A 25,163-nucleotide genomic window follows, 5' to 3' on the forward strand; every position below is an offset into this window, starting at 1 on the left:
TGAGAGACTCTATCTCAAAGAAACAGGCACATGAATGAAAAGAGGACATGTTAAACATCAAACCAAAATAATAAACAACTTCCTAAGTTACTTTTGGTGCACATTCTTGATTATAAACTGTTCTAGTTTGATACTAGTTACATAGAATTATTTGAACAATAATGTATAATACTGACATATTCAAAAGACCATAACTTTTATTATATAATAGTTAAATACTTCAAAATCTCAACCATGACATGTTAGAAATTTTAAATATCTTTATAAATTAATAGTTAATTTGATTATAAGAGTATAGTAATAAGAGAGCTCTTGGAAAAAGCAAAATGTTCTTCAAATTCATTTTGCTTTAATTTTTTTTGCTAGAAGGAAGACATGTCCAGTATGCAAAGATTTCACAGCTTGTTAAAGAAACTTTTAGTCAATTAATTTCTAGTCACTCAGAGTATTTGAAATGTAGCAGTTCGTTGGCTGCTTTTATAATTGAAAAAGGTAAGTCTCTATTATTGGATATGTTAGTTTATAAACAAACTAATATCTTCATGACCTGCACTATACTTTAGTGTTTAATTAACTGTCTTTGCCTTTATTGACATTGATGCTGCATTGATTTGAAGTGGCTTTTGTATCTCATTACACAGAAAACTTCTCAAAATTAGACACCAAATACACTGATAGGAACCAGTAGAGAAGTAGCCATTATCATGCTGTAATTTATCTATTTTTAACTTTTTTTGTCCTTTAATGTTCTGAGTTGATCATTGGGTTTTGAATTTCATATTAATCCCAGAATTGCATATTATAGATGATATAAACAATTTGACACTTGATTCCCATAATTCAGGAGTTTTATGACCTGGAAACTTTCTAAATAATGAATAGGTTTATGAGAAACTGGGCATGGCAACTCTATTAGTTAACTCTTTGCTGCTGGGAAAAATACCTGATCAAAACCAGTTTAAGGGAGGGCAGGCTTATTCTAGCTTATAGTTCCAGGTTACAGTCCATCATGGCAGTAAGGTGACAATGAATACTAGAGTTAAAGAGTAATAGTGACATTATTTTAAGTTCACATAGTAGAATAGTGTTCCTATAGCCATAGGAATTCTAGAAAGAGTATGATTGTGGAATAAGAAAACCTGAGTTGATTTCAGTGATCATTCCCACAGGAACTCCCACAATGTATTCACATATCTAAACTCATCATATCTAAAATTCATTCTTAGACTTTGTTTGCCTTGCTTCATCATTATTAATTGGTTTGTAAGAAGTTTGCAAGGAATCCAGATGTACTTTTCTCCTTGCTACTGAATCTGTCTACTTTCTTGAATCATGTCCATCTCTGCTAATGGAGAGGAAGGCTCTGCTTTTACAGGCTAATTCTTTCCCTGAAGTTCAGTTTCCATCTCCTTTTCACATCTTGATGAATACTTGCATTATCAAACTTGAATCTCTCCCTAAAGCAGTGCAGACCAAACTGAGAAAGAAGCTGAGTTCTTGGATACACCATTTCTCCTCACTTTCAGAGCTTACTTTGACAGTGTATTAGTATACCTAACAGAAGGTTGGTAGAGTTGGTAATTGATTCTGAGTCAGCTTTATGAGATCACATCCCTATCCTAGGAATGAAAGCAGAGACTGCCTAGGTGTTCCTGAATTGTATGTCTTTGCTTTCACATTCTCAGCAATCTGGAAAGACTGGCTTCCCAAACTTTTAGCCTAGAAGCAGCTCTTCCTTTAACTTTGGTGCCCTCCTATTTAAACCCATAGTCATTGTTTGCTTGATTTTATAGCCAGACTTTAAAGCTGCAGCCTCTTAGTTCCAATTTAGCTTTGTCCTCTACTTTTTGGAAGCTGCTTCTCTTAAGACTATTCTCTGCCTGGCTGGTACACAAGGCAATAGATTTTGTACTCCTCACTCAACTTTCCAGAAATAGTAAAACAGTCTGTCCTGGGGGAAGAAAGATGTCTCAGTCATTAAAGGTACTTGCTCGCAAAGCCTGATGGCCTGGATTTGGTACCTATGTAAATCCAGATGGACATGCATCTGGAGTCTGTTTTCGGTGGCAGGAGGCCATAGTATGCCCATACTCACTCTCTCTATTGCTGTCTCTCTCAAATAAATAAAAAAATATTTTTAAAAATATTTTATTTTTATTTATTTATTTATTTGACAGAGAAAGAGGGAGAGAGAGTGAGAGAAGGGGCACACCAAGGCCTCCAGCCACTGCAAAAGAACTCCAGACCCGTGAGTTAACATGTACATCTGGCTAACGTGGGTCCTGGGGAATTGAACCTAGGTCCTTTGGCTTTGCAGGCAAATGCCTTAACTGCTAAGCCATCTGTCCAGCCCCCAAAATATACTTTTTAAAGTTTGTTGTGGGCTGGAGAGATTGCCTTTTAGTTTAAGTTTAAGGCACTTTCCTGAAAGCCAAAGGACCCAGGTTGTATTCCCCAGGACCACCTAAGCCAGATACGTAAGCACAAGGTGGCACATACATCTGGAGTTCATTTGCAGCAGCTGGAGGCCCTGCCATGCCAATTCTCATTCTCATTCTCGCCCTCCCTCCCTTCTCCCCTTCTCCCTCTTTCTCTCTCAAATAAATAAATAATAAAATATATTTTTAAGTTTTTTTGTGTCCCTTGCCACAGTATTGGCCACAAATTTTAAGACTGTAACATAGCATTATTAACTTTGTATTTACCATACCGTTTGCACATTAAGTCTATAAAACTTACTCATTTTGTAACCCATTTCTTCCTCTTCATTTAACCTCTATATGACTTTAATGGATTCTGCACTATAAATATGATTGTTCAAATTGTCTTTCTGTGTCTGCTTTGTTTCATGCAGCACAATCTCCTTGCAAATGGCTGAGTAATGTTCCATTATATGTAATGTGCAATACACATACACAATCTCCAGGCTCACCCATATTATTGTAAATGGCTGAGTAATGTCATTATATGTGATACACATATACACACTATATTTATCAATATTGTTGCAAATGGCAGAGCCATATGTAATGTTCAATATGCACATCACAGTTTTGACCTTAGCTATTGTGACTAATGAAACATTTGTATTTCTGCAATGACTAATGATACACCTTTTCAAAAACACCAGTTTTTATGCCACCCCCACTGGAAAATCTCTATTAAGGTGCTTTGGCCATTTTTAAAATATCTCATCTGTCTTATCTAGCCATTTATCTTTCTTTCCTTGCTATTGAGTTGTAGGATATTAAATCTTTACTGGATATATGTTTTGCAGATATATTTTCCCATTCTGTAAGTTCTTTTTGTTATTTTTTGTTTACCTTGCAATGAAAAAAAGAGTGAAGTTTAAATGCAACTCCGAATGACTTTGCTCCCTTACCTTCAGTAGCCTCTCCATAGTTCTTGGGTACAAGTAACAGATGCTCCTGGAGCCACTGTACATGCTTCCTTTGTTTGCTCACGGTGATATGCTTGTGCTGTTTCTTTCCTTATATCTTCTTCTCACCCTCTCTCCTTCCCTCCCATCCTCCCTCTCTCCCTCCCCCCCCCCTTCTTCTTTCTTTTACTAAATAAAAGTTGTATGGATACATCATATATTAAAACCATAATTTCCCTCATCCCTGCCCCCATTCTGCTGAAGGCCCTTCTCAATGGGATTGCTGGTATTCCCCCCAGGTTTGCAGGTTATGAGATGTGAAATTATCAGTAGTCATTGTAAGATGGGAGACATGCCTCTGGACATCCCTTCCACTCTGTGGCTTTACATTCTTTCTGCCCCCTCTTCTGCAAAATTCCCTGAGTCATGGTGGGTATGTTTTATGCCTACTTTAGTGTTGTGCTCTTAGCAGATTCTGGATTTCCGCCTTGGTATATTTTGAGTATCCTCTGTATCTGTCTACATGACCCTGGCACTGGTTGTCAGGCTCACTATTAAAGCAGCATTCTTGCTCATCTTGCCAATTTCTCTGTGGTTTCACTTGGGCCCTTTCTTATGTGGGAGGAGTGGTTTATCTCCTTGCTCTAGCTGCCTTCTGAAAAAGAAAAGCATTTTCCAAAGGTGACGGAGGTCAGCATAAGTTCAGTGGGATAAGCATTATTAATGAAGAGAGATTTAGGTGGGTGTAGCCTCTCTTTTAGCTAAAGACTAGTGGGAGCCTCTTGTTGAAGTCTATGATTTTAGTCTAGGATTTTGACTTGGTTCCAAGCTCTAGCTAAGGGTTTCTTTCCACTGAATAGATAGATCTCTTAGACAATTAGAGAGCCATTGCTTACCCCACCTAGGCTGGGTGCCACTATTGCACAGGCATGTTAATCAGCAGGCTGGTTGCTTTTTTTTTAATTTTTTTATAGAAGTTTCCCCTGTTAGCACACAGGCTTGTTGGCCATTTTTCCTCAGCAGCTCATGTAGTACTTTTTAGCACTATACAGACAGACCATCTTGGGACTGGCTTCCTACCAGATACCACCCAGATCTATCAATATTCTGTGTTGGCAGCATGTGATGTTCAGCAATAGGGTCTTACCTTTTACCTAAGGTGGGTAATCAAGTGCTTTTACAAAAGCGTGTCTTGTTTTGGGGACCTTGAAAGTCTTTCCAATCAACAGCTCAATGTGGATTGTAACCAATTTCTGGTACTGAGAGTTACAAGCCAAAGCCAAATGTTTTAGGGTTAGACTTCATCCCAACCACTCCAGGGCCCTTCTTACCTGACAATCCCTGTATACTTATGTTGAGGGTTGTATAATTTAGTGTACTATACAGGAGAAAGATTTTTATGTATTGAATTTGTTTTGGATTTAGCTTTGTGTGTATTTCCCCACATTCCCATTCCCCTTCCCCAACAAACTTCCATCCCTATTATCTGACTCTTGAGTTGCCTGTCAGGTATACCTGCAACTTAAGGCATTTCAGGTTAGGAACCACAGATGAGGGAGAGCATATGGCATTTGTTTTTCTATGCTGTTGTGAGTTTGCTTACTATGATCTGTTCCAAGTCCATCCATTTTCCTACAAATTTTATTTTTTCATGTTTCCTACTGCTGAGTAGAATTCTATTATATATATGTACCACATCTTCATTATCCCATCATCAAATGAGGAGCATCTGGGTTGATGTAGGTTTTAGCTATTATTCCATTTCTTTTGACTGGAATGCCCTTTCCTTTCTTGGGGTGAAGCTTTAATTGTAACTTTCCCAGTACCTGTGTTTTATGAAGTACTCTCTCTCTCTGATTATTCTTCACATCAGCTTCATAGTTAAGCACTTATATGTGGGAGTTTCTTTCTTTTTGTTTTTCCTTTCTCCTGCTAGAAGCTTGTCTTGCTCAACAGATGACCCTGGCATCTATTCATGGTCTGCTACACTTTTTGTTAAATTAGTAAAAGTCTTTCAGATAGTTGTAAATGTTAAAAAAAAAAAAAAAAGGCCTAGAGATTTTCTGAAATCATCACACAGAAGCGAAAAGTAGAATGAAGAAATTTAGAGGAAAAACTGTAAACTGTAATCACTAGGCTGTTGAAAGGTCCTGTACTTAGGATGTAAGAAGGAAAAGATTGTCATTTGAATTACATATTTTCAAAGCATAGAATTTCAAGGATATTTCAGTTGCAGGCACACCAAAAATGTGGCTAGAGTAAAGCTACTAGGAAAGAATCTTGTTTCATCAAAGAAATCAGTTTTAGTAGGACAGAGAAAAACTATAATTTATAGTTTACATAGATTAAGAATTGGGAAAATTATATAGAGACTGTTTGAAACCAAATTACAAGGGTAAATGGAGCCTTAGAGTTGGTTATAAAATCTAAAAAGAGGTGTGTATTGAAGATCAAGATTATTTGGCAGTTCTCCTTATAAAAATCTAGATGGTATGCTGTAACATGATAATTGCCATTTAAATTGAGACATTAATTTTAAGTTTTTGCTTCTTAAAATACTCTCACACTCTTGAAATTATGTAATTACTTTGTCATCTATGTTAGCTAATTAAATATGGGTAAAAAAAGTGAAGCTGGAACATAGGAAAGAGGGAGGTTAGAATAACTTGCTCCTGTTTACCATTGCGTTTTAGCTGGAAACCATGAAGTTGTGGCTGTTGGCACGGGTGAATACAATTACAGCCAGTGTATTAAGTCCAATGGAAGGGTGCTGCATGACACACATGCTGTTGTAACAGCAAGAAGGTCTCTCCTTCGGTAAGTGACAAATGTATTTAATACCTTAATTTCTTCAAATATTAACACCCTCAAACCAAAGAAACTACACAGTAATACCTTTCTTTAAAAAATGAAATTGTGGGCTGGAGAGATTGCTTAGTGGTTAAGGCCTTTGCCAGCAAAGCCAAAGGACCCAGGTTTGATTCCCCAGGACCCACATAAGCCAGATACACAAGGTGACTCATGCATCTGGAGTTAGTTTGCAGTGTCTGGAGGTCCTGGAACACCCATTCTTTCCCTGTCTATCTGCCTCTCGCTCGCTTGCTCAAATAAATAAAAATAAAATATATTTTTTAAATGAAATTTTGCTGGATGTGATGGTTCACACCTTAACGTTAGTACTGGGGAGTCAGAGGTAGGAGTATTGCTGTGAATTAGAGGCCGGTCTGGGACAACAGAGTGAGTTCTAGATCTGTATAGGCAAGAGTGAGATCCTATCTTGAAAAACAAAATAGAATTTTACTGTTAGTCAAAGGACATATATCTCTCACTTATCCAAGTCATCTGATTATTTTCATGCTGGTTGTGGAAATCTTATCATGGTAACTGTGGTGTCTAGTGTGCAGATTTTACTTTCTTCCGTTATTTTTTTAAACTTTTTATTGAAAGTCCATATGTGTGTGTGTGTGTGTGTATTCATATTCATATTCATAATACAGTTTGTTGTGATCATAATTTTCTCACCACCCTCCTTTATCTCCTCTCTACTATACCCCCTCCACTGAGACCCTTCTTCATTCCATCTAGTCCTTCTTGTACTTTGATGTCATTTTTTTTGTTTTAATACTATGCAGCTCTTATGTAGTTAGTATCCACCCTTGTGAGGTCATAAATGCAATGATTGCTTTGTGTCTGGAAGACAGTATTCCAAAGCACTCCTCTTCATGTCCTTTAGTTTTAAGTCTTTCTTCCACTTCTGCAGTGGGCTAAACACTCCGCTGTCACTTCTCAGTACTTTGATGAGTTTTTATTCTCTGTAGTAGTTAATATCATCTGAAAATAAAAGCTATTCTAACCAAAGTGGAAATGGACTAATATATGGTCAATTTGGTTGGCATAATATATCCATTAAGCCAAACAACAATAATAGACTCCTATCAGGGCTTATGACCTCCTCAGGCATTGGTGTTTATTTTTTCAATTGAGAAATTTATTGTATGAGCCTATTGCATATTCCTATCTATACTGTTATGTTCCATACCCTATGCCCCCAGTCCACTGTAAACTTTTAACTAAGTTTTCAGTAACAAACACATGATTTCCCTCTTTTGCAGTGGACCTCAAATTCAGTCAGAGAGTAGTTGGTTCCCTTCTAGAACAGGCACCAGTTGACAAATTTTCCTGGCTGGTCAGCCATGGAATTGACAGAGTCTACTGTTGATTAATCTTGTTGATGACTTCCCCCGCCCTGCAGGCTGCATAGCACTTTATAGAACTATAACAGGTCTGACATTCATTATTAAGTCCTTGTAAACTAAGTATTTAAAAGTCCTACAGGGGTTTTTCCATTAAAAATACCATCTTTTTGACTAGAGATATTGCTCAATGGTTAAAGGAGCTTGCTTGCAAAACCTGATGGCTTGGATTCAGTTCCCTACTAAAAGCATAAAGCCAGATGTACAAAGTGACACATGCATCTGGAATTTTCAGCAGCAGGAGGTCCTGCTGTGCCCATTTCTCTCTCTCTCTCTTGCTTTCTCTGTCATAAATAAATACTTTTTAAAAATACCATCTTTTTTGGTGGCACACATCATTAATACCAGCACTGGGGGAGGCAGAGGTGGGAGGATCACCATGAGTTCGAGGCCATCCTGAGATTACATAGTGAATTCCAGGTCCACCTGGACTAGAATGAATATTGATAGCTGTATCAAAGAGAAAAATAGTACTGAGGTGAGTATGCCTCACCTCTTTTGCTTAACTCACCAGTCATTCTGTTCCTCATAAGAATGAGTAGTAGATGGAGAGACAGGCTAAGAATACTCGCTTTGGGTGTTCCCTCATATAAAAGCACTAGTAGTAGATAGTGGGTGTCAAAATGAAAGAATGAAAATGGGGGTCATTTCTCAGAATAGACACCAGCTTTTGATTCTCTCAAGCTGCTGAGTTTCTTTTTATATGGAAAATTTCAAATAGAAGTGAAAGTAAGATAATTCCACCACCCAGCATGAACACTTACCAATATTCTACTATTCTTTTTTTTTTTTAAATATTTTTTTTTGTTCATTTTTTATTTATTTATTTGAGAGCGACAGATACAGAGAGGAAGACAGATAGAGGGAGAGAGAGAGAATGGGCACGCCAGGGCTTCCAGCCACTGCAAACGAACTCAAAACGCGTGCGCCCCCTTGTGCATCTGGCTAACGTGGGACCTGGGGAACCGAGCCTCGAACCGGGGTCCTTAGGCTTCACAGGCGAGCGCTTAACCACTAAGCCATCTCTCCAGCCCTATTCTACTATTCTTGCTTAACCTCTACATTTATATATTTTATATATATTCTTTACTGAAGTATTTTAAACTAAATTTAGACTTGTTTTACTTTAAAAATGCAAGTATATATCTCTTGTAATAAAGAAAGACTCCTATAACCTAAAAAAAAAAAAAAAAGTGTAGGAGTGGAGAGATGGCATAGTGTTTAAAGCATTTGTCTGCAAAGCCAAAGGATCCTGGTTCAGTTCCCAGGACCCACATAAGCACAAGGGTGCGCATGCATCTAGATTTCATTTGCAGTGGCTGAAGGCTTTTATTTACCCATTCTCTCTTTCTGCCACTTTTTCTCTTTCTCCCTCTCAATTAAATAAAAAAAAATGAAATATATTTTTTATTTATTTTTTGTGAGTAATGTCCCAACTTGAATTTTTATTTATTTATTTATTTAAGAGAGAGAGAGAGAGAGAAGCAGATAGAAAGAGAATAGGCATGCCAAGGCCTCCAGCCACTGCAAACGAAAATACATTTTTTAAAAAGAGAAGTCTATAAAGACATTGTTACTCAGTTACGTCCCGTATGTGCATTTGTTCCCATGCTTGGCATTATTGTACACTGGTGCTGTTACATTTTCTGATGACTGGATTAAATAGAGTGCATCTTGAAATCATACTTTTGGAATAAGTTTGGAATAGTAGCCAAGAGATGATGTTTTATTTGTTTAATAGTGTATAATGTGGTATGTGTATGGTATATGCATGCACATGTATGTGCTCATGTGGCATCCCATGCTCTTACCTGAAGCGAGGTGCACTTGAGTATGGTGGCTGGAGTGGAACATTGGTTTCCCACTCTCTTATTTGAGCCTGAGTCTCTTACTGATCCCAGAGCTTGCTGGGTGTGTTAATTTAAATGGGATAGCTTGAATATATGACCCCATAGACTCAGATGTTTTATTAAAATTGAGGTTGGTGCTGGAGAGATGGCTCAACTGTGCAAGATGCTTGCTTGCCAAGCCTAAATGCCCAATTTTGATTCCCCAGTACCTACATAAAGCCTATTCTAAAACACTAGGTGGTACATAAGTCTGTAGTTCATTTTCCCTGGCATGCCTATTCTCTCCACCATCTCTCTCACTCTCACATAAATAAATATTTACAATTGAGGTTGTAACTTAAGCCTCTAGCAGGCAGATCCCTGGCTACAGGGGGTTGTGCCATTGGAAGAAGATGTAGGAGTCCAGTCCTAAGGTTTGTTTTGGGACAGATCTGAGTCTAGCCCTACTAGGTGTGTTCAGAGTAGTTGGGACCCTGGTGAGTTTGTAATACTGGTATTAATGAGTGGCATCTCTCTGCAGTTGTTTCTTTGTGCTTGGATCTAAAGAAGTAACCAGCTTCTTCTGACATTGATGGAGTTTTTCCTGCATTTTGTAAGACTGAAATAAACCCCTTTCTCCCAAAGCTGTGTCTGTTTGGCTATTTGGCCCAACAATAGGCAGCTGACTGCAACAGTAAATTGATACCAGGAGTAGAGTTATTTATTGCTGTGATGAATCTGGCAATGTAGATTTTGGTCTTTTGGAACTTGTTTGCTGGAGGAATGTGGAAGGAGTGGGTACTTGACTGCAGAAATTAGAAAATTAGAGACTATTGTGATTGGTAATGGATGTTGGACTTAAATTGCAGGTTTGATATTTAACTGATGGTTATCTATTTTGCATTGTTCCAGACTCTCCTTATAATGCCTTATTGCAATAGAAATGTTTATTCTGTGCCATTATGTGTTAAAATAGGTAACTTGTTTTGATTTTACAGTACTAATAGTTAAGAGACAGTCTTAAATCTCAGATGAGATTTGGGATTTTAGAACAGTCCTAAAAGTTGGTAAAAGCCAGGAGTGGTGGCATATGCCTTTAATCCCACCACTCGGGTGGAAGATCTCCATTAGTTTGAGGCCACCCTGAGAATACAGAGTGAATTCCAGGTCAGCCTAGACTAGAGTGAAACCCTACCTCAAAAAACAAACAAAACAAAACAAAAATGTTGGTAAAGACTATGGGGACTTCTGAAGTTGGACTAATGTAATTTACATTGTAAGATGGTCATGAGTCTGTGGGGACCAAAGATGAAATGTAGTTTGAATTATGGCCCCATAAACTCATGTGTCTTGTTTGTTTTGCCCTAGCAGGCCAATTCCTGCTGTGGGGGGGGCATGTTACTAGGAGCAGATATTGGATATTGTTCAGAGTCATTGGAGCTTGGTCTGTTTGTACTTGCTGATGTTCGTGTTTGTGCTGCAGTTGTTTCTTTCTGCTTGGATCTGTGGATATAAGCCTCTTCTTCTGCCATTCATGGAGTTTCTCCTGCATTTTTTTAAGCCTGAAATAAACACCTTCCTCCTATAAATGTGTATGGTTGGATGTTTGTTCCAGCAATGAGGAGCTGAGTGTAACACTTGAGGTTTTATGCAAGGTCTGGTGATTCTTTGGTCTCTGCTCCATTACAGGACTGGTGTTACAGATATGCATGGCTATGCTCACTATGTTTTTCTGGGTCCTGAAGATCAAACTCCAATTTCCAGTGGTCTTTCTTGGACCTCTTTTAGGCCCTCATGCTTGTATAGGAAGCTCTATTAACTGCTGAGTCATCTCTTCAGTCCCAAGGATGGTGTTTTAATGTGGGATATAAGAAAGTTCAGTTAAGCGCTTCTCTAGTGACTTAATTTTACTCTAAATAGAGCTAAGATTTCTTTTTGGCATATGATATAATATTTTTATTTATTTATTGCATGTATTTGAGACAGGCAGATAGAGAAAATAGGTGTTCCAGGGTCTTCAACCACTGCAAATGAACTTCCAAACACATGTGCCATCTTGTGCATCTGGCTTACATGGGTCTAGGGAAATCAACTCTGGGTTCTTTGGCTTTGAAGGCAAGAGCCTTATAACTGCTAAGCCATCTCTCCACCCAACATGTTTTTTAGTAGCTTAAAATAATGTCCATTTTTGACAGTTTCATTCATGTATATATCATCATAATATTCATCTCCTATTTCACACTATTGAGTACTCCCACTCCTGCTGAACCCCTTCCCTGCCTCTTACCAGATGATTCCTCTTCTACTTTCATGTATTGTCTTTCTTTTCTATTTCTTTCTTTTCTCTTCCTTCCTTCCTTCCTTTCTTTTTTTCTTTTTGGTGACCACATGACTTTTATTAGGGCTGCTTATGAGAGTGTAGGTAAGGAGTTATTTACTGGAGCATGGACAACTAACCAGTAGCTACACCACTGAAGAAAATGTCTTCCCCTATCCCAGTAACCATTACCTGACAATAACTCAGAGAGGGGGAGGGATCTCATGAGTCCTTTCCCCAGTAACCATTAACTGTCTATAAATCCTCAGGGAGGGGTAGGGTCTTATGGGAGGCATTCATGATGAAATGTTGAAAGCTCTAGTCGTGTGCAGGTACTGTAACTGCTGTGAGTTCATGCATGTAATACTGTGTATGTCCAGAAGACAGCATCCATAGCACATGTCCCCTTCTTTTGACTCTTATAGTCTTTCCAGTTTCTTTTCCATCATGGCCACTGAGCCTTGGAGGGATAGTGATATATATGTCCCATTTAGGGCTGAGCACCCAAATGTATTTATTTTCATCACTTTGACTAGTTATGAGTCTGTGTAATCATTGCTCACTACAAGTGACCCAAGTTAAAAGCAGTGCTAATTTGTGGATATTGACACAAATATTTAGAAGGCAGCTTGATGGGCACAACATGTCCACATAGCAAAATAACAGTAGTAGCTTTGCAACTGGGATCTAAGACCTCTCAGGCCACATTCTTTGGAGAAAGCTTACAGTACAAGCATGAATTCTCTTCTGTAGATCAGGCATCAAATCCAATCAGAAAGCAGTTGTTTACCCCATAACAGTTCTGCCACTATTGCACCAGTGGACATATCTTGCCTAGCAGGTCAGAAATATAGCATACAGTGCCCATTGTAGATTAAGACTGTGATGACTATAAAAGCTAGCTTTCAGGGAGGAAGTTTCCTACTCAATTCCATATTCATTTTTGCATGTTCTACAACCAAAGCATGTAGTGTCTCCAACAATATGGTCTTACCCTACAGTTCTGGTGGGTAACCAAAAGAAGTGGCAATGTCCTATTGGAGAGCTTTAGAGACCTCCCTGATCACCACCTCATAGGGAGGCCCACCACAACATGGAAATTCATTTATTTATTTATTTGAGGGAGAGAGAGAAAGAGGTAGATGGAGAGAGAAAGAAAATGGGTATGCAGGGCCTCTATCCACTACAAACAAACTCAAGACGCATGCCCAACCCCCCTTGTGCATCTGGCTTATGTGGGTCCTGGGGAATCAAACCTGGGTACTTTGGCTTTGCAGGCAAATGCTTTAACTACTAAGCCATCTCTCCAGCCCAGGAATTTTTGTTTAATAACCTATGACTTCTGGGAGCAACATTATACTCCCATATAGGTTACCTCTGTTAAAACTGTTTTTAGGGCTGGAGAGATAGATGGCTTAGTGGATCAGCGCTTTCCTATGAAGCCTAAGGACCCCAGTTCAAGGCTTGATTCCCCAGGACCCATGTTAGCCAGATGCACAAGGGGCGCATGCGTCTGGAGTTCGTTTGCAGTGGCTGGAAGCCCTGGCGCACCCATTCTCTCTCTCCTTCTGCCTCTGTCTATGTCTGTCACTCTCAAATAAATAAAGAAAAAAAATTATAAAAATCTGTTTTTATTATTTTTTTAACTTCTTAATTAGCTTAAAAAGTAGTAAGTTTCCTTACAGATTTTTCATACATCTTTAATAAAAATCCTAATCAGTATCATTATTTAACCTGCAGGGTTATTGCTCATACACAGATTGATACTCAGTAAAATACATCTTTAATAAATTTTATTACTTAACAGAGTTACTTGTTTCAGGTACTTTTATAGGCAGCTTCTACTTTTCTATAGCAAAAATCCTACCATGATGGAAAAGTCAATATTTTGTACAGAACCAGCTTCTAATCTTCTCACTCTGAAACAGAACATCAATATTTACCTCTATATGAACCAGTTGCCTAAAGGATCAGCCCAGATTAAGTCACAGTTGTAAGTATTATGGAAGTTACTTTTAAAGAACTATGGGATAGCCACTGAGTGTATTCTGAATCTCTGTAACAGAGAGAAGAAAATCCCTATGTATCCACATTGTCTACTAAAGAGGACTACAAATCCTCTCCTCTTCCCTCAGTTCACCCTGCCTTGTGGCTACTTAAAATTTCCACATTCTTTACCAGTTTCTTTCCTGCTTTTAAGACTTCACAAACTTTGTAAATGAATATATTTATATGAAAACATAGGATATGAGGAAAACATCCTACTCTGTAGTCAAAATGTCATTGCCTTAGCAAGGCGTGGTAGTGCACGCCTTTAATCCCAGCACTTGGGAGGCAGAGGGAGGAGGATCGCTGTGAGATCAAGGCCACCCTGAGACTACATAGTGAATTCCAGGTCAGCCTGGGCTAGAGTGAGACCCTACCAAAAAAAAAAAAAAAAAAAAAAAAAAAGCCATTGCCTTGATGAATACATAGTACCAGCATTTTAAGAGTTAAACAGTATAGACAAACCCAATAAAGAAAGATTCACCTCAGATCAGGTTATCTAAAACCATTGCTAATAATTTTACACAATTTCTAGCAATACCTTTGAAAATAAGATCTATATTCCCCAGAGAGGAACTTCAAGAAAAATTTTAGATTGTATTATGTTAACATTTTATTGGAGGTAAATTGTAAGTAAAAACTGTAAGTTTTTCAATGTACTCATTCTTTGGTTTCTAAATGTTTTATATGAAGAAAGGAAATGGCATACAAATTATGGTAAGAACAGAACTTAGTTTTTCATTTGACTTCTTTGTTGAGACAAGGTCTCACAAGTCAACTCAGTCAGGCCTCACAATCACTGTAGTTGAGGCTGGTCTTGAACTCCTGATAATCTTATCATTTGATTTTTTAATGGACATAAGAGAATTGAGATAACATGAAAAATTAACTGTCATAAAGCTGTGTGTGTTGTTGTTTTCAGTTTTCATCAATTCTATGGAAAAGTCGTTCCATTCCTACTTTGTGTTTGTGTGCATCTGTTTCTGTTACTAGAATTAGATGTGCATTGGAAAATTAAGCCTGTTATAACAAAAATTCTTAGGTAATTGTATATTTTACTTTTAGAGCTTTTTAAAAAGAATACTTTGTTTTCTTTCTCTAGACGTCTTAATCCGCATTCTATTTCTGCATTTGAAGCCAATGAAGAGCTGAGTCTCCATGTAGCTGTTGAAGGCAAAATTTATCTCACTATTTACTGTTCTGAGGATACTGTTAATAGAGTAAACAGCATGTCCTCAAGTGACAAGTTGACAAGATGGGAGGTGCTTGGTGTACAGGGAGCATTGCTAAGTCACTTTATACAGCCAGTTTATATCAGCAGTATACTTGTTGGTGAGTAAGCTTTCAGTATATTTTGGCCAGTTTCAGTGAGGAAATTGTGTATTTTACTTAACAATAAAAAAATCAACTTTTAAGCATATAAAATTTTTTAAATCCTTTTTTAAAATTTGAGAGAGAAAGAAAGAGGTAGAGAGTGAGAACGAGAGTGAGCAAGAGAGAGAATGAGCATGTCAGGACCTCCAGCCACTGCAAACAAACTTCACACTGTGCTACCTTATGCATCTGTCTTATATGGGTACTAGCAAATTGAACTTGAGTTCTTAGGTTTCAGAGGCAAATACCTAAGCCACTAAGCCATCTCTCCAGCCCCCATATAAAAGATCAAAAAAAATACTCAGTTTTTAGATTGGAGAGATGGGTTAGTAGTTAAGGTGCTTGCCTGCAAAGCCAAAGGATCCAGACTCAATTCTCCAGTACCCACTTAAGCCAGATGCACGTGGTGGTGCATGCATCTGGAGTTGATTTGCAGTGGCTAGAGGATGTGGTGTACTCATATTTGTTCATTCATATATTCTCTCTTGTCTCTTTCTTTTTCTGTCTATAATAAGTAAGTAAAAAATTCATTTAAAAATACTTTCTGTTGAGCTGTTTGTTTTAAAGAATCATTATGAGTTGACTTGTGTCATCTTGCAGGAGGACAAGAAGTAATATTTGAATCAGTTCAGTTAGATATATTCTATTTTGAGCTTACACTTTCATTTGCACAGTATTTAACCTCATTATTTGTGAAAAGTGTGCTTCCTTGAATTTCTTAATTATTAAAGTTTATGCTATATTACTTCTCCCTGATGTAAAAAATGTTAAATGCCCATTTTTGACATTTTACTACCCATATCCTTCTTGGTACATTTATTATACAGGTTCTTTAGTTGGCCATGTGATTTTGAAGTAACTACAAAATAACTTTTTCCTTTGATAAAGAATTTGCAGAATGCTGGGTTTATATTTGAATGGCCTTCTAGATGTGACCTCATTGGCAAACAGTTTGGGGTGCTTTTTCTTTTAAAAGTTAGTATAAAAGTAAGAATTTCTTTGCAGCACTTTCATACATATATGTCAATATACTCATTTCTGTAGGATTTTTGCTTTTCTTTTTATGTTTCTACTATTACTTAGCACATAAAATAATGAGTACCATGATATTGTCACATGTATATCATTGTACCTTGCTCGTATTCATCACCCATTGCACTTTCTTGTCTCCCTTTATCCCTTCTTGTCCCCCCTTGCTTACATGTCGTGGTCTGCAAGTCTTTCATTGTCAATTTCTACATCTGTTTTATCAGTTTTTGTTGTTTTGTTAATTTACCTGGTTTGTGGTACTCTACAGTGGTCTTGGTAATATTTTATTGCTTTCTATTTTGTGATGTGTTTAGAGAAACATGGCATTAATTCTTGAAAACTCTAGTAGAATTCAGGAGAGCTTCCACCCAGTTCTGGGTTTTTTGTTGGGAGGCTATTTCTGTTTTAATCTCATTGCTCATTATAGATCTATTTGAGTTGTTTAGATCCTCAATTTAATTCATATATGTCTAGGGATTTATTGCTTCTGGATTTTTCAGTGTTTTTAGAATCTAGATTTTTTTGGGGGACAATCCCTAATGATCATCTAGATTTCATTGATATCCGTTGCAGTATTTAACTCTATTAATTTGAATTTTTTCTTTCTTTTGATTACTTTGGCTAAATCAATCATATGTACTTTTCCAAGGAACCAACTGTTTTATTGCTTCTTTGTATTATTATTTTAGACTCCATTTCATTAATTTATGCTATGGTCCTCATTATTTATGTCCATCTTTTTGGGGGTTGTTTCTCTAAGCTCTTTCTTTAGGTGCATCTTTATGTTTTTTATTTGATATTTTTCTGAGAATTGGGGAGGGAGTGAAGCCGGGCCTCATGTAGATTAGGCCAATCTTGAACTCCTGATCCTTCTGCCTCTGCCTCCTGAATACTGGGATTATATTATATATGCCTGAATACTGGCATGTGCCACCACAATCAGACTCTCTAATTTTTTTTTAATTTGTTTTAATTTGTTTTTATTTATTTATTTGAGAGCGACAGACACAGAGAGAAAGACAGATAGAAGGAGAGAGAGAGAATGGGCGCGCCAGGGCTTCCAGCCTCTGCAAACGAACTCCAGATGCGTGTGCCCCCTTGTGCATCTGGCTAACGTGGGACCTGGGGAACCAAGCCATGAACCGGGGTCCTTAGGCTTCACAGGCAAGCGCTTAACTGCTAAGCCATCTCTCCAGCCCTCTAAATTTTTTAATGTAAGCATTTGGATAACTGTAAACTTTCCTATTAGAACTCAATTATTATACCCCAAAGGTTCTGTTAAGTTATACTTTCAACTTCATTTGATTCTGGGATTTTTAAAATTTGCACTGATTATTCAAGAATATACTATTCAGCCTCAGTGTTTTTGAATAGTTTCTATCACTTTTTTTTTTTTTTTTTTTGCTAATTCTACTTCTATTCCACCGTGATCTGATAACGTATAAGGAAGTAAGGGTGGTGGTGACAGCTTCACTCCCAGAGCAGAGCCTCCTGCTGCCAGGACTTTACATATACTTTTCAGCCTTCCCACTTGCCAATCTCCCACCCTGAGATTGTGGCAGGTTAGCTCTAATCTTCCTCACTTTTTTTTTTGGTGAGGCAAAGTTTTATTGGGTAAAAAGAGAGAAGGAGAAGAAAGCTGGTGCACCAGGTCTGCATCCCAGCATTTAGGATCTCAAGATGGAGCCCTGATCTGTTCAGAATGTCAGCTTTTATTGGAAATAACCACATGATATTTATTGCAAAAATAGGATCTGGAGTTAAACCACAAAACCACATACTGTTAAATAAGGGAGGTATTACAAGAAGTCATAAGGTTACATAGGTCACATAGGCAGAACTGAGGCAAGAAACATTCTATGCTATGTAACCACAAAGATATTTAGAAACAAAGAGATACAGAGAGGTCATGGTACATTGCACAGAAGGATCATCCCATTCCTTAGGTAACAGTAAACACCTGCATTGCACAGAGGGATCATTGCATTCCTTTCACACTCCGTTTTCCATTCCTTCTACTGATATGACACTAAGTCAAATCCTGGACTCATGAGATTTACAGAATTTATTCTATTCTTTGTATACCTACTTAGAGCATTAATAATGCAGGGTCTTAGGGTAAGACCTAAGAGTAGTAGTATCAGGTGGCCAGCAATAGAAGAGAAAAGGGAAGTTAGCCATGGAGACCAACCAAGTGTAGACTGAAACCAATTACTAGTGGCCCATCTCTGAAGTTCTCTTTGTTTGAGATTTTCTCTAACTAAAGCCAGTGTATTTCAGATTATTCCTGACTGACATAAAAGCAAGAAGTTTTACCTAAAGCCATACATAGGCCCCCTTGTTTCATAAAAAGTAAGTCTAATCCTTTTATATTTTGTCCCTTCCACTTTCACAGTTGTTGGAGTGGTTAGGGTGACCTGGTGGGGGCCCTTCCAGCATCCCAATATGGTGTCTCTTGATCAGAATTGTGTTGTCAAGCTGACAGAGAAGAGGGCAAACAGGGTGTGTCTGAAAAACAGCCTCGATTGCTGCTTTGACTCTTTGTAAGACTTGGTCACTATTTGGGCTGTCTCAGATTGGGAAAGCTTCCACCCATCCTTCAGCAGTGTTGGGATCCCAGTCCGGTTGTGTGGAAGGGAAGACTCATCAATAACATTAGGGTTCTCTGTGAGGTGGCTGTCACCTCCCCACACTAGTTTCTTGGCTTCCATTCAGATTTTCTCATGTTCCTCTGTGTTGGTGAAGAGAGTCTGTAAGAGTTGCTGACAGTCCTTCCATGTGAGCTGATGGGTATGGAAGACTATCTTGAGAAGGGATGTCAGAGAACCTGCTGGAAAATTTTGAGTCACCACCTCAAAGAGAATTTAGTTGTTTCCAGTAATCCTCTATGTAAGTTGAAGTTGACCTAGAACATAAAGTCAGGAATTATATTTATGAGATCATGTAACAAAATATGGCTTTGTTTACATAAATTTTTAGCTCACCATAGACTTTAGTCTGACTTTTAAAGACAAAAAAGTTTACTCAACAAAAATAATTTCAGTAAACTTTTAACTTTTTATGTCATCTTACAGTAAAAGCTGAAAATCCCTTTGTTTCTATTTATAAAAAAATGCTTTTCTATATGTACCCTTGATAACAGATTTTGAAGAGACTGTGTATGATGATAAATCATTTGAATGGTACAGTAGATGTAAAAATTTCACTTTAAAAGAACATTTGCTTTTACATTAAATGTTTATTTGAAATCAAAAAAATAAAGACAAAAAAAACCTTGAAATAAATCAAATGCCAACAAAAGCTTTACGAGAGACCTGTTGGACTATTTGGATTAGTAAACCAAAAGGTTCTATAAATAATGTCTTATTTGTTTAAAGCCCCCCCAAAAGAGGAAATACTAGGCACAGTTAAAATCAAAACTATTTACTTTTTTTAAAATCAAGCAATTTAAAAATCACATGGTTTAAAATGTAGACTCAGGCTATCATATTGGAACCTTGAATTGGAGAACCTCCTGTCCCAGCTTCCCAAGTAGCTACGATAATAAGCCTAGCTCATTTTAATGTTTATCCTTTTTTTCTGAAGATCTTTAAAGTGCTTTTTAACAAGTTTTAAGGGAGATTTTTTCAACAGAATGATTTTGACCCATATCTTCAAAGACAAGAACAAGACAAACAAACCCAACACCAAATGCAAACATGCTAGCAATAATGGCTTTGCTGACACTGCTAAGTGGCTGTCAAACCAGAATTGAACCAGATTCAGACCTCCATTCAAAATCTCCAAACAGAGCCAGAAGGGTCAAGGGGGCCCTTCCATCCCACTTCCAAGAGAATTAATGCTGTGTCTAGCTTCCCTCTTGGACCCAGAAAAGTGCACAGGAGCAGGAAAAAAAAAAAAAGTGGAAAAAGCACCTCTGGAGGTTTCTCACCCAATAAAGGAGGGGACTGGCAGTCCTGGGCAAAAGTTCACTGTCAATGGCTTGCTACCAACTCCAAAACAAAGAACATGCAGATAGGTGGAGATATGGTTCTTGGGCCATGACTAGGGGCCCTTCCCCAGTTTGATCATCCCAGAGTCAGGGAGGGAGGTCTTGAAATGCAGATCCAGGTTGAGCCCCCAAGATGTTATAGAGTCCGGTATTGCACAAGACCAATGACTCACAGAATGTGAGGCAAAGTTTTATTAGGTAAAAAGAAAGAAAAGAAAGCTGGTGCACCAGGTCTGCAACCCAGTGTTTGGGATCTCAAGATGCAGCCAGTCTTCCCAACTTTGGATTATTATTTCTTACCAGGCTCTGAGGGTGGCTGTCCTAAATAGTAGGTTCTCTGTGGTGATGGTGCCCTGTCCTCTAGCCAGGAGAACGGCCAGAAGGAATTTCCTCTCTACTACTGACCAGTCATGCTGGAAAAGTCACCTGTCTCATTAAAAACCCATGGCATTTGAAACTTGAAAGACTTGTCTTGTGGTTAGACTGTCAGTCTCTTCACTAAGGTTGTTTGACTTTGGTTTCAAGTACAGCTTTGCCTACTCTTTCCTCCCGCTGAAGGGCCTTGACAGTGCAAAAAGAGCTGTGTGGTGTTTGCTTCTCACTGTGTGGCTGTTCTGTTTCTCCTCACTCTCTGATGCAGTACCATGAGTGTACAGTTCTGGTGCCATGTGGGCTTGCCTCCAGCAGCCAGAGGTAAGCATCGGGATTCTCCTTTCATCACTCACCCGTTTTTCCTTGCAGTGGAGTCTCTCATGATTTTGAAGCTTGCTGTGTGTGAGTCTTAGTGATTCTCCAGTATCTACTCCCATACAGGACTGGGGTTATAGAATGCTCAGCTATTTTACATGGGTTCTGGAGAGATTCAAACTCAGGCGGATTCAGGCCTCCCACAGGCTACCATGCTTGTGCAGAAAGTGCACATAACCATTGTTGCACCTTTCCAACCCCCACAATCCATTATTTGTTTTCCTGGCTCCTTATTTACTGTGTTGTGTCACCTACAGGTGGCTTCAAATCCACCACTTCACCTAGGAGTCCTGTCTGTAGTTTTCAAATGGCCTTAGTGAGAAGCAGTGTACTGACACCATGTGGCTCTGTTTTGGTTATATTAGTTGAAAATAAACACACTGTAAACTTGACATCTTCATGTGGGCAATATTTTTGTTTTCAGATGATATTTCTAGGCCATTTCTATTGTATGTATTTTATGTGTACTTATTTAGGGATTAATCTTTAGGTCATTTTCTTCAATTCCAAATGTATGCAAGTATTCAGTTACATAATGTATGTTATAAAACATGGAAAGGATTATCATTAGTTTTTCTAACATTAGACTTAGTGTGTGTGTGTGTGTGTGTGTGTGTGTGTGTGTGTGTATGTCACATATGAGATATGTTATATTGACTCATAATTTAAGAGATTATATGATTCCTCCAATCCTAGTGCCTCAGGCAGTCATTTTTATTTTGTGGAAACATACCTTGCTAGTCTTGTTTTGCTTATGAATAAAAGTATTATTCATTTTTTCCTCATGAGTATATAATGTTTAACTATATAATTATTTATTTTATTATTATTTTGGTTTTTTGAGGTAGGGTCTCACTGTAGCTCAGGCTGACCTGGAATTCACTATGTCATTTCAGGGTGGCCTTGAACTCATGGTGATCCTCCTACCTCTGCCTCCTGAGTGCTGGGATTAAAGGCATGTGCCACCACGCCCAACCTAATAATTTATTTAACTAGGTGTAAGTTGTTGTCATTTTAGATTGTTTCAAGTCTTTTGCAGCTGCCAAAACATTGTTGTGAATTACTTTTTTTATGTGTTATTCACAAAAGTTTATAAATAGATTCCTAAAAGTAAAATTGAAGGTCAAAAATGTATAAATTTACAATTTTGAAAAGTATTACTTTAAATAACTCTCCCCCATTGTACATTCCCATTAACAACATATGAGAATACCTGTTTACGCACCACAGACAAGGCTTTTCTCACTCAAATTTTTCCAAATGCACATTTGTAGGAAGTACTTGGGCTGGCCTCTCTATATCTGCCTCTTTCTCTCTCTCTTTCTTTGTCTCTCAAAATGAATGAATAAAATTATTAAAAAATAAATATTCTTTGACACTTTTTAAAAAGATTTAGTTTGCTATTCTTACCCACCTTTTCCTTTCTTCCTTCCTTTCTTCCTTTCTTTCTTTCTTTCTTTCTTTTCTTTTTGCCAATTCAAGACACTTCAAGTTTTTCTTAATCTTTAGGAAAGACACTTTTTGTTCATTATAAATATATGCTGAGTGTCTAAGAAATGTGTACATTATCTAGAATCACAGCTTTGGTGATTAAAAAGCTTGTTGACTTTTGTGAAGAAGACATTTAAGAGGCTACAGAGATGTCTCAGTGGGTAAGAGCACTTGCCTTACAAGCATGAAGACCTGAGAGGGCCTAAGGTTGATAAATAGTAACCACATAAAAAGTTGGGAGTGGCCATGTTCATACCTGGAACCCCAGTCCTGTGCAAGGTGACATAGACAGAGAATCAACTGGGACTCACTGGTCAGACAGTCTAGCAAAAAATGATAGCTCTGGGTTCGGTAAAAGATCATGTGTCAAGGAAAAAGTAGTAGCAGGGAGGACACCAACATTCTCCACTGGTCTCTGTGTGCAGTGTGCACACATTGTACATGTATACACATGCTCCTAAAAGTCACTTAAAATCTATCATTTGTACAGTACAACACCATACAAAAGCTAGTTTCTTAAAAGATGAACATTTATTCCTTTACATATTAGTTTACATAGTTGTTTCTGATAGGGGCAAAAAACACTGTAGTCATCATCATGTACCTAGCAATGTGTAGGACACAGACAATAAAAAAATAGGACTTTGTAAATTATTCTGCTTTTTTATCTTGTGATTTCTTTGTGAGAATGACTCATCTGAAGCTAAGTAATTGGTAATCTATGTCTGTATGACTTAAAATAACATTGTACTTTTAAGTGTGAGATACCCAGAGTTCTGGAACTCTTGATATCTCTAATATGAAACCCAGGAACATACATTTTAAAAGAGCATCCCCAAGGCTAGGGAGTTGGTTCAGTGGATAAAGAGCTCAATCCTTAGACCCCACATAAAAAACTGGAAGCCATGGTGGGGCTCCTGCAATCCAAGAACACTGATGTGAGATGGGAGAGAGACACAGTAGAATTTCCTGAATGCTTATGATGAACACAGCAAAGAACAATAGCAGAGCTGGAATCCAGAGAGAGAGAAATCCTGCCTTGTAAGAACTGAACCAAAATTTGTTCTCTGACCTCTACACATGTGCCATGGCACATGCATCTTGCACTCACACACACTAACATGCATAACACAAAATTTTTTTTAAATGTTTTGAAAGAATATAATCAATTTACTTTGGTACAAGTGGCTTAATGGCTCACATTTTAAGCAATACTCATGTAAATTGTCTATTTACTAAGAGTGATTCAGATATCTGAAAGAACTTGAGAGTTAATTGAACTTTATTAGTTACAGGCTACAACTTCTTATCTAATATATGGACACATCTCTTATGCTGTGTTGGAAAAAGGCTCATCAAGCCTTGTTGAAAAGCATATAGCAATGTGAAATGTAAATGTGAAGATAACGCATTTTATTAATCAAGTATCCATAATTTTTATGGACTTCTTCCTTAAATTTAATTTATATTTGCTTCCCTCTAGTTCTGCATTAAGTGGCAAAAAGGTTAAGTCTAATTCTTTGAAGGTGGTTTTATCCCCTATTTTCTTCTTTTATAAAACATTTGTATCTTTATATTGACTCTTCAAGATCTGTGTTAGCAGAATGAGAATGCAAAGAATATATTTTAAATCTTTATTTTTTAAAAAGCTTGCAGAAATTAATTGTATGCTGTGGATAGTTTACAAATTTTCATTTTTACATTTTTATTGTGGTAATCTTTTTCCTTTCCTTTTAAAATTTAAAATATAGGGCTAGAAATGTTGCTTAGTGGTAAAACATATGCTTAGCATCAGCCTGGGTTCAATTCCCAGCACCATAAAAACACAACAAAATAATTAAATGTTTAAGTTTGTACTAAAAGGGTGTATACTGCCACATGCCAGAAATCTCAGCACTTGGGAAGCCAAGGAAGGAAGATCACAGATTGGAAGCCAGCCTAGGATATATGGCAAGGTTCTGTCTCAAAATAAGTAAATAAGTAAGGCATTTACTATTCCTTAAGTAGAAAACAATCTACTTTGCTTAGATATTTAAAACATGCTGGATTTATTTTTTTCAAGATTCAAAGGTATATCAAATCTTAAACATTTTATAGTCACTATTAAAATAAGTTCATCTGTCTCAGTATGTTGAAGAATATTATCCAGAGGTTTTTCTATCTAGAGTCCTTCTCACATACTAATTTGAATTATAGAAGTGTAATGCAGAGAACACCAAACCTTGATTCCCTCCTCGTGAAGGAATTGATTTTCAACATAATTCTTGAAATTTAACCAAAGAGTGATAACATTAGAGTTTGTATTAATCACTTCTTTCTCTTTTTTTCTCAGTATTACAAGGTTCAGAATATTAGTAAATCATTTCTCAGTGTTGTTCATCTTGCTTATTGGCAGAGCCTAGCCCCAAATCCAGCCCATAATTTCTCACATTGCTGTGTATGATAGATTTTTTTTGTGTACACATTGCTGTTAGAGCAGGTCTCCTAGATGGTGTTTGATGAAGTTTAACATTTGCCTTTAACCTTTGAGTTTAATGTTATTTAAGGTCATTTTGAATGAATCATATCAAATTTACATGATATAGCTGGGTGTGGTGGTGCACTTCTTTAATCCCAGGACTTGGGAGACAGATAGGAGGATTGCTGTGAGTTTGAGGCCACCCTGAGACTACATAGTGAATTCCAGGTCAGCCATCCCTCAGAAAAC

General features: G+C 37.5%; 1 protein-coding gene across 1 annotated transcript in view; it reads left to right on the top strand.

Moving 5' to 3' along the window:
* Positions 1 to 25,163, top strand: part of Adad1 (adenosine deaminase domain containing 1) — a 49,082-nt gene that overhangs the window by 7,527 nt on the left and 16,392 nt on the right. Inside the window, exons 6-9 of the mRNA XM_004667020.2 lie at positions 367 to 492; positions 6,073 to 6,196; positions 13,601 to 13,771; positions 14,927 to 15,156. Coding sequence (XP_004667077.1) covers positions 367 to 492; positions 6,073 to 6,196; positions 13,601 to 13,771; positions 14,927 to 15,156 — 651 coding nt within the window. The remainder of the gene's footprint in view (positions 1 to 366; positions 493 to 6,072; positions 6,197 to 13,600; positions 13,772 to 14,926; positions 15,157 to 25,163) is intronic.

Source organism: Jaculus jaculus, chromosome 12, assembly GCF_020740685.1.
Source record: "Jaculus jaculus isolate mJacJac1 chromosome 12, mJacJac1.mat.Y.cur, whole genome shotgun sequence".
NCBI classification, from domain to species: domain Eukaryota; kingdom Metazoa; phylum Chordata; class Mammalia; order Rodentia; family Dipodidae; genus Jaculus; species Jaculus jaculus.